The sequence below is a fragment of the Quercus lobata genome, chromosome 11 (genome assembly GCF_001633185.2).
Source record: "Quercus lobata isolate SW786 chromosome 11, ValleyOak3.0 Primary Assembly, whole genome shotgun sequence".
NCBI lineage: Eukaryota > Viridiplantae > Streptophyta > Magnoliopsida > Fagales > Fagaceae > Quercus > Quercus lobata.
Window position 1 is genome coordinate 5065495 of NC_044914.1, and position 10096 is coordinate 5075590.

General features: G+C 38.7%; 1 protein-coding gene across 1 annotated transcript; it reads left to right on the plus strand.

Moving 5' to 3' along the window:
- Positions 1-585: 585 nt before the first annotated feature.
- Positions 586-2471, plus strand: LOC115969511 (peroxidase 16-like). The gene is made up of 4 exons (XM_031089176.1): positions 586-798; positions 1093-1290; positions 1489-1654; positions 2065-2471. The coding sequence occupies exons 1-4, from the start codon at positions 589-591 to the stop codon at positions 2469-2471; spliced, it is 981 nt and encodes a 326-aa protein (XP_030945036.1). The 5' UTR covers positions 586-588.
- Positions 2472-10096: the final 7625 nt, after the last annotated feature.

Here is a 10096-nt window from a genome sequence, read left to right on the forward strand (position 1 = left end):
ATAGTAGTCAATGATCAATGATGATTGGTGAATGGTGATGACATGGCAAGCTAACATGAGAGAGAGAGAGAGAGGTCACCTGGTTGCAATGGAGTTGGTAGAGCTGCACATGTTCATATACTGAGGTTGTCAACTTAATGAAAATCCCTATTGGTCCAACATTAAAAAAATGCAGACTAGAATGTTCGTTGTCCTTTGCATTGTTTGCATCGATTCTTAGCAAAAAAGTAAAAAACCAAAGAAATTTACATATCCATGCCTGTACGTTTCCACTAGTCCAATCATTTGCAAAAGCTTGGTTTAAATAAATTTTGATCCCTCTAGTCAATTCTGTCCATTGGTTCCAGTTTTATCATTATATAATTTTTTGAATTATTTTTTATTGTCACCTCTCTTCAACATCGATGGTAAGCAATTAAAATAAATCCAAAAAAAAAAAAAAAATCCATGCAATTAAAGCCAGTGTACCTACCGGATTATTTTAATTACCATCCTTTTTTTGACTTCAAATTCCGTGTATAAATAGTCCCATAACCCCACGCAGCATGCAAATCAACAACAACAACAACAACTACTACAAAAAAAGTCATGGAATCTAGAAGTGCCATTCTTTTATCATCTTTGCTTTTTTCTCTTCTCCTAAGTACTACTTCAGCTCAACTTAGCAGTGACTTCTACAAGAACACATGCCCGAATGTTGAATCATTAGTCCGCACAGCTGTCACAAATAAGTTCCAGCAGACCTTTGTGACTGCTCCAGCCACTCTTCGACTCTTTTTCCACGATTGCTTTGTTCGGGTTTGTAGTCTTATTTCACACAGCAAATTTCAATTCATTTTTTGTCCACGACTGTTGAGGTAGTAAGATGCAATAATTATACAATAAGAATGATGTCAGTGATAATCTAATATGAAAAAGATGTTGCATTAATTACAATTTGTCATCTTGAAAATCTTTTGAAATTTGATGTATTTATAGCATTGATAATTATCATTTTTGGTTTTTGGTAAAGACCTTGTTGGTTGGAATATAATCATGGTGAGTTTGCAAGATGAAACGTATGTATTGAGATATTGGCTTTCTTTGGCACAGGGATGTGATGCTTCAATGTTGATTGACTCACCAACTAATACAGCAGAGAAGAATCACCCTGATGATATTTCTCTTGCTGGTGATGGATTTGACACTGTGGTCAAAGCTAAGGCAGCTGTAGATAGTGACCCTCAGTGCACAAACAAAGTTTCCTGTGCTGATATACTAGCTCTTGCCACTAGAGATGTGGTTGTATTGGTATGTGGAAATAAAACGTTGGTTTTCTCTTCAGTTCATTATTTTCAAAACGATATACTTATATAGTTTTGAAAACTTTTGTAACTTTTCAAACTCTCAACTAATTTATACGGTTATACCTATATAGTTGAACTTCTACAGTCATTATAATCAAGCACCAACACATTTAAATAGTATATGCTTTGACATGTAATACAGACAGGGGGACCATTTTACCCAGTCGAATTGGGGAGGCGTGATGGGAGGATATCTACTATTGCTAGTGTTCAAAGGCATCTTCCTCAGCCCTTTTTCAATTTAGACCAGCTCAATTCCTTCTTTGGCTTTAATAATCTCACCCAAACAGATATGATTGCATTATCAGGTACCTGAAGTCTTCAAGCCCTTTATTGTAGCTCTTACAATTTTCTATGTAGCATAGATTTGACAATTTTTAAACTTTGATAGATACAATAATAATGGGAAAATGATAATTTGAACGTTGTATGTTTTCATCATAAATACCAAATGATATTAATTAAGCTACAAGACTTTTAGCAGATTTAATGTGTTTTTAATTAATTGGTCTAAATTATAAGACATCACAGACATTTCCAGAATAGAGTACACGTGTTACTTCCTCATTTTATATGAATGATGAATCCTATTAAATAACTAGACCTAGAGAAATAAGTAACATGTCACTTAATTTGAGTGTACAACATCAATCATAAATCTACTGATGTGTAATGTAACTCATGTTATCTAACATGCAAAGTTCTATGTTTCCATTAGGTGCGCACACAATTGGGGTTTCTCATTGCAGCCGTTTCTCCAGACGAATCTACAAATTCAGCCCCAAAAACCCGATTGACCCAACCCTAAACTTGACATATGCTTTCCAGCTTAGACAGATGTGTCCCTTAAATGTCAACCCCACAATCGCCATTAGTTTGGACCCAACCACACCTAATAAATTCGACAATGCTTACTACACAAATCTTCAACAAGGAAAGGGTCTCCTAAGCTCTGATGAGGTATTGTTCACAGATGCAAGATCAAAGTCCACAGTCGATTTATTTGCATCAAACAATGACGCTTTTCAACAGGCCTTTGTAAGTGCTATAACCAAACTAGGTCGAGTTGGGGTTAAGACTGGAAATCAAGGTGAGATTCGGCATGATTGCTCCCGGATAAACTAGAGAGAAGAGAAGAGAGTTTTCTTCTAGTTTTGTTAATTATGACTGTATCACAAATCTATAAGTTCGCACTGAACATGATATTTCATTTTCATAAGCTTTTTTTAATGTAACTTTCAGAATATAATAAAAGTGATACGTTCAGCCTACAAAAAAATAATGCCAAATCAGACAATGTCATACGAATTTTGGAGTACCTAAAGAGGACCGTTCAAAGCTAATTTTTTTTTACTATACTAGCGATAAGCAAAGGTTGCATACTAAAGTTGGCAAGAGCTAACACGTCCCAGATTATATATATTCCTTTCAATTTTTTTTTTGCTTACAAATGTTTAATATATATAATCATATGACTCTAAATTTAGATTAGCTAAAAAAATATTTGACGAGTAGTAGGCTTTAGATATCAGAGCTCCTACCAGAAGTGATAGATAGCTCTGACAATAATGATCATCTTTAGCTATGACTTCAACATATACCTTATACTACGACTTGTTCACAAAGAGAGAGAGAGAGAGAGATGGGTTGGAGGGCAAACGGGTCATTTCGCCTTTGCTTGGCTCACAAGAAAAACCTCTCAAAAGAGCTTGAGACACTTGTTAAATTTATGAACCCACGCTAGATGCCTTGTGTTCCGGACCAGCCCTAGGCCTAGGCCATGGCCTAAGGCCCCTTAATATAGAAAGCCCCCTCAAATTAAAATAGGGCTAGTAAGGGTATTTTTTTTTCTTCTTCTAATTAAAAACAAAAGTGTGTAACTTGCACATTTTTTTTACCGCATAAGTCTTATAAATTGATATGTTCGATCATAATAAGTAATTCAATATTCATTTATTCTTTTCTCGAAATGTCACATTAGTTTGTAAGTTTTTATAGTAAAATTTGTAGTACTTTAGCATTTTCTTCACAAAAAAGAAAAAAAAAAAAAAGAAATACAACACAATCACCAATTCACCATTAAGTGAATGAAAAATGCTAAAACTAATACAAATTTTATGACAAAAAAAATACAAATTGATCAAAAAATATAATAAATGAATGTTTTCAATAAATTTTATTTATTGATGACTCGTTAGTTTGTAAAACCAACATGGTAAGTATCACTAGCTCACTTTGGATGAATTAGTCTTATTAATTAGTAAAAACTAATAATAGATTTGAAATAAATAAATTATGATATAAAAAATAAAATAAATATCATTTAAGTGATATTTAGATATAAAAAAACCCATTTAAAATTTTCACCTTAAGCCTTAAACTATCTTGGGCTGGCCTTGTGTTAAACATAGGAGCTTCTAAAAAATGCCATGTTTATTGAATAAAAGTCCTCACCTAACACTATGCTTTTTCTTCATCAAATAATAATCAGTCACCATTAATGAGAGACACAAAGAAGAGAAGAAGATGAGAGATTGAGAGAAGTGAGAGAAAAGAGAAAAGAGCCTGAATGAGAGAGGAGAGAGAAGAGTGGAATAAAAAAATGGTTTTTTTTAAAAAAAGAAAAACATGCGACAGTACCCTTCTATTGTAGCATGTTGTAAAAGAAAAATTGGATCTTGGTACATTTGATGAGGGATGATTTTTGGTTTTTTGGTGTGCCAAATGCTAAAAATTTAGCATTTAGCACACTTAATGCCAATGCTTTAAGAGTTTTCTATTTTTTTAGAATAGTTTTTATGTTCCCATGCGTTTGGAAAAATTTGGCCCCATGAAGTTGTTAAACATCAAGCACAGCCTCTCTTTCTCTCTCTTTCTCTAGAAATCTCTAGACATCACTTTGTAGAGCCACAATTTGACTAGAGCCTAGAAGATTGTAGAATTGAAACTATATATAGAGGCATAAAGAAGAAAACACTAGAAGTTGTCATGAGTTAGATATTAAACAAATAAAAGCTAAGGCCTAGAACTACTAGAACTCTACTGGCAGAAATTAGTGAAGCTAGAAGCTTCAATGTTGGTTACTTAATCGGCCTCTAAGAGCAACCGCATCAGTTCGTGCAAAATTCCTGTCTATTTTGCCAAAAAAAAAAAAAAAAAAAAACTTTTTTCTATTTTACACACCTACTTTTACAAAACACCCACATTAGTTTATTTATTCTATCATCTATTTTATTTAAATTATAATATTTCTTTAATTTTTTATTACATCAAACAAATCACTACCCACATGGCTCCACCCACCTCTTTCTTTCTTTTTCTGACGCCAACCCACTCTTTTTCTCTTAACCATCTCCTTCTTTCTTGTTTTCCTTTTCCTTCTTCCTTCTTCTCTTTATTCTTTCTTTTTCTTCAATAGATTTCTCAAACTCAAACCAACCTCCACACCGCCGCCAACAACCCAAGTCAGCCCTAGTTGCAGTGATCCACCACTGCCACCTCCGATCTTGATGTAGTGCTGCACGGTCCCCACTTGACTTCATCTTGGTTTTGGTTAATTTTGGGGTTTGATTTCATATGGTTCTTGTTGATTCTATGATAGGTTATTACTAGTTTTAGTTTTTGGTTTTTTGTATTATGATGGGTTATTGCTAATTTTAGTTTTTGGGTTTTTGTATTTGGGTGGTACTACCACCTTGATCTATGGTTGAGGCTATGCAGGGGTGGTTTTGTGATTTTGTTGTTGGAAGAAGATAGAGATCGGTGGTTGAGGCTGGGGCAGGGGTGATTTTGTGGTTTTGTTGTGAGAAGAAGACAGAGGAGAAGAGCAAGATGAAGGGGGAGAGAAAAAAAAAAGAATAAAAAAATCATTTGCACATGAACAGTAATTGTGCATATATGCACGGTTACTGTAGCAGTTTTGTATATTTGCACATTTTTGCAAGCATTGATGTGAGTGTTTTTTTGGTTAAAATGTGCAAAATTAAGTACTTTTTGTATTTTGCAAATTTTTGCAACCACTGATGCGGTTGCTCTAACATGTATAAATAGGAACTTTGGTTCCCACTTGTGATATGTGAAGTGTGAAGTGAAGAAAAGAAAGTCAAGAGCTAGTGTGTAAGTGTCAGTGCCTAGGTGTCTAGAGAATTAGTGTGTCTCTTGTAAAAGCTTGTATTTTTGTATTGTAACTAGTCGCAAACCCAAGCGTTGCGCGTGATAATTTTTTAGATAAAATACTATTTTAGTCTCTAGACTTTATAAAGAGTTTAAAAAAAAAAATTATCATATTTTTCATAATCTTGTCTATAACATTTTTCCATTATCATATATTTATTGGTTGATGATTTGCATAATATAGACATTAAATAAGAGGTAAAACTATTCATTGTGTATGAAGATTATGATTATATATATAATTTCCCTAGTTAGAGTTTGATTAGTTTTAAGTTTAAATTTTGTATTATTATATTTAATTGTTGATTATTGATTTAATTAAGTGAATGTAATGGTTGATTTTATTGCACTATAAAGTTTTCAATGTCCTCTGTATAGTCATTTCTATTTTATTTCTTATTCCTCTTGACCACCTTTTTATTTTCCAAATAACGGTTATGAATTGACATTTGATTCTATTTCTTTTTTTCTTCCTTCATTTATTCTTTATTACTTTATATGTTCCCTTCCTAGTTGTAAATTTTATGGTTATCAATAAAAAATAGATATCATGGATGGTTTAAATAGTTATTGTAGGGCCCAATGATTTGTGGTCCTGGCCCATTTTTACATTGGGGCCCAAGACCCGAGCCGAGGAAGGGTATAGGCAAGGATGGATAATAAAAGTCCAAACAGTCTTGAGACACAGCCGAGGATGATTCTGTCCTCGGCATATTCGAGGTCCCCCTGGAAGAAAGGGCAAAAACGGTATAGGAACAGTTTGGGAAAAAATCTAAAATATCTATGTCAATAGAGAAGGAGACGCTGGATAGTATAATGACCAAGGACAAAGGGAAAGGTGTCATTCAATACTCTGCACCTGACAGAGCCATATTCTTTAGCTTTTACAACCACCCCCAACCACTCTAGGTATGGGCTGACAGGAAAAGTCTTAAGTCCTAGGAAAGTGAGCTTATACGTGGACGCTGGTGAGAGGATAAATGCCCGTATAAAAGGATAAGAGAGGCAGTATGAGAAGGGGGGGGGGGAGACAACCCGTCCTCCCAGCCATGGTGTCCTAGAAACGAGAAAAATAATAAGAGCATAGAGCTCCCCAGACTCCTCGGACGAGATTCGCTGACCGGAGCCAACCCGAACTACCGTCTAGTGACCAAGGCCTAGCCTTTCAAACCCACGCTCTACAAATGATATTGTTTGGACCTATTTATGTGCGAACCCAGTACCATTTTTGGGTCGTTACAAATTGTGTCCTTACAGTTATAGATATAGTTACGTTAGTAGTATGTGAAAGGTTTTTTTTTATCTTCTGAATTTTCAAGGAAATATGAAAGGTTTTTTTCTAGTTTGGTCTCAATCAATTATAATATCCATAATATATTAACTGAAGTAATAATGAGCCTTAAATATTTTTAATGTATGAAGTGGTTAGGTTAGTGGCATGTCAAAGGTTTTATAAAAAAAAATTTAAAAAAAATTCCAAGGAAATGTAAAAGGTCTTTTTCAGAAAAAAGAAATTGTGACTTTTTGAATTGTAAAAATATGATTGTTTTACTTACCTTGTTTATAGATTTTGTGGGGCCAGGGAACTTATGATCCGGCCCACGCTCTACTAAGGCTCAGGACTCGTACCGAGGAGGGTATTTGCCGAGGATGAATGGGGAAATGCCGAAATGCCGGGGGCACAGCCGAGGATGACCTTGTCCTCGGCACTCCAAGACTTCAAAGGGAAGATCAATATCTCGTTGAGGGCTGCCCCCAAAAAGCCCCCTGAAGGAGATATGAGTAGAATGGGGCCCACGTGGGGGTACGGTGCGAAACTGGTTCAGGGTAAATACGTCCCCTCCGCATTAAATGCACCCGCCAACGTCCTAACCATGTTAATGAGAAAAGACGCCTGGACAGGGTGACTTCAATCATCGCAACTAACAAAAAGCAAGGAGGGACAACTGATGGGACGGGTACTGAAGTAGGCACTTGCCTGCTCAACAAGTGGAGGGCTAAGATCAACCAAGAAGGACTATATAATGTGAAGGTTGATGCATCAAGAAGGGGGCTGGGAAAAAAGGCCAAGAACCAGAGCCTCCCAGACCGCCTCAAGGAGAAAGATTTCTCGAACGAACACGGCCTAATTTTGTACGAACAATATGACTAACCCTCGCTCGGTGACCAAGACCTAGTCTTTCAAACCCACGCTCTATAAGTGATATTATTTGGACCTTTTTACGTGCGAACCCAACATTATTATGGGTCGTTACAAATTGTGTCCTTACAATTGGCGCTGTCTGTGGGGAAGACTTGTGTCTTAGAACAGGTGGTGGTTTGAGACAATCTCTCACATCATTTGCAGCAGCCGGATGTAGTGTTCTAGCGTAGAGTTCCTCTAAGGGCTACGTTTCTGTACTAGGGGCTGCGCTTCATAGCGTCAGCAGCGCGGATGGTTCTAGGGGCTTGGCCGAGGAGCTAATCCCCCTAAACCAAGGTCCCACGCCATAGCCGAGGGGTTAATTCCTCCAACTACTTAAAAATCAAGTTTTGGACAGAACCAAGGTATTGCATGGTCCTCGGACTCAAACGTATGGGGAAACCAACTACTTAAAAATCAAGTTTTGAACAGAATCAAGGTATTGCATGGTCCTCGGACTTAAACCTATGGGGAAACCAACTGCTTAAAGGAAATTTGGACACCAAGTTGGTCCTAATGGCACATATGACATTTCAGGTGATGCCTATGTACCCGCTGAAATAGGTCCAGACACGAGTTCAATACGGGGGCGGGCGTGCTAGTATTCTGAAACAGGATCCTAAACATGTCATATGTGCAACCATGCATACATGGTACGATAATTAGTTCAGAAATCATAAACAGTAGTAAGTATCGACGAGGGCAACTGACAAGTAACCAAAAGGAAAAAGGAAGAAAAGAATTTCATATATGTGGTCAACAGGTTCAAATTACCAACAGACTACAAAGTTTTGTCAATAAAAAAAAAAACTAGTTAATCATTAAACTAAAAACAAATACGAAGCCTGGCCGGGGTTTCTACTTCTTCAATTTTGCGTCAGCCACATTCTGGGAAGGCGGAACGGGATCAGCTTTGACGCCCTGGAGGACAGTCCCTTCTAGGGAAGATTGAGCAGGATCGGTGTTGGTGCTCTTGGGGACCATAGTAAGGGGAATGGCCTGTAGGGGCTGGGCAAGTATGGCTGGCTCTTCGGCATTAGGCATCTGAGCGCCGACCACAGGCTCAGCAACCTCTTTGGGTACCTCGGGATCCGTACGCTGAGATGCTTCTATCACATCCTGAAGCTCACCCCCTTTAAGCGGCTCGTCAGGAGAGGCGCCGACCTGTATAGCTTCTGACTGAGTGACCCCTCCCTCATGTTGGTCGCTCACAGCCTCGGAGCTGGTGGAGGTGGCCTCACGGATGGCTGTAGGGTAGAATATGTTCTCCGCTTTCCACAAATCAGACGAAGCATTCACCCCAGCTCGCTTCAAGGCCTCTTCCCAAACCTGGGAGCAGTAAAACCTGCATACTTCGGGAATTTAGGCTTTAAGGGAGGCTTGGGTGTCAGCTACCCCCGCGTTGTAACCCTCATCCTCGGCCGTTTCCTTGGCAGCCTTAGCCTCGTTTCTAGAAAATTTAGCCTCCCGCTTGGCCCTCTGGCTTCGTCCCGGGCATACTTCGTCACACCTTTGTCATTCTCTGCCAAGATCAGTCTTTTATTTAAATCGCTAATCTGCTCATTGGCTATTCGTAACTGATCCTCGGTTTCAAGCAGACATTTTGTTTGGTCCTCGGCCTGTTTTTGGGCGCTAGCTAAACCCGTCGAGGCGCTATCCCTATCTCGGATAGCTTTTGTTAAGGCAACCTTAGCCTTGGCGAGGTCGTCCTCAGAAGTTTTGAGAGTCCGCGTGGCCTCTAAGTGCTTGGAGCGTTCATTCTCGGCCGCCTTACTCTACTTGTTCACTTCCTCCTCCATCCTATAAGTGGCCTGGAGAGCCTGTCAAGGGAGACAAATACATCGTGAATGACAGACCGGGAGTAAGAGTTAATAAAGTTTTAGGTTTCAAGAGCCTTACCATACCCAAGTACCTCTTCGTACTGAGGAAAACCTCCTGCATCCTCATTTTCTTCAACTCATCCACATCGGTGGGAAGTAGCATGGTTCTCCCTAGTGCGTCTGCCACATAACCACCCTCGCCATCTCCAAGGTCCCTCATGGACGCGGTTTCCAGCAGTGGCCCCCCGTGGTGCATTGGGGCAGGAAGCCAGGCACTTGGCAAGGATTGGGCCTCGATCCCCTTTCCCTTGCCTTAGGAAGAATGGGTTTTAGTCTCTTTACCCTCACTTTGGTGCCCAATCTTCAATTGTTTCGCACGAGGGGCTTCCTCCCTCTCCTTAGAAGGTTGGGATTTTCCCCCATCCATGGTTTTCTTGCCCTTAGGACTCCTCTTTCTCTTTGAATCGATGGTCTCCGGCCGAGGAGGCAGAACTGGTTGGGGAGGAGCAAGAAGTTTGGGGCGGGGGGATTGTGGCTGTGACTTTGTGGAGGATGACCTAGTCTAGATAGTCTGG

What these genes read in the sequence shown, in the direction of transcription:
- LOC115969511 (XM_031089176.1), top strand. Translation starts at nt 589, where the DNA reads ATGGAATCTAGAAGTGCCATTCTTTTATCATCTTTGCTTTTTTCTCTT. An exon ending in TCCACGATTGCTTTGTTCGG is followed by an intron (nt 799 to 1,092) that starts GTTTGTAGTCTT and finishes TCTTTGGCACAG; the next exon opens with GGATGTGATGCTTCAATGTT. An exon ending in AGATATGATTGCATTATCAG is followed by an intron (nt 1,655 to 2,064) that starts GTACCTGAAGTC and finishes TGTTTCCATTAG; the next exon opens with GTGCGCACACAATTGGGGTT.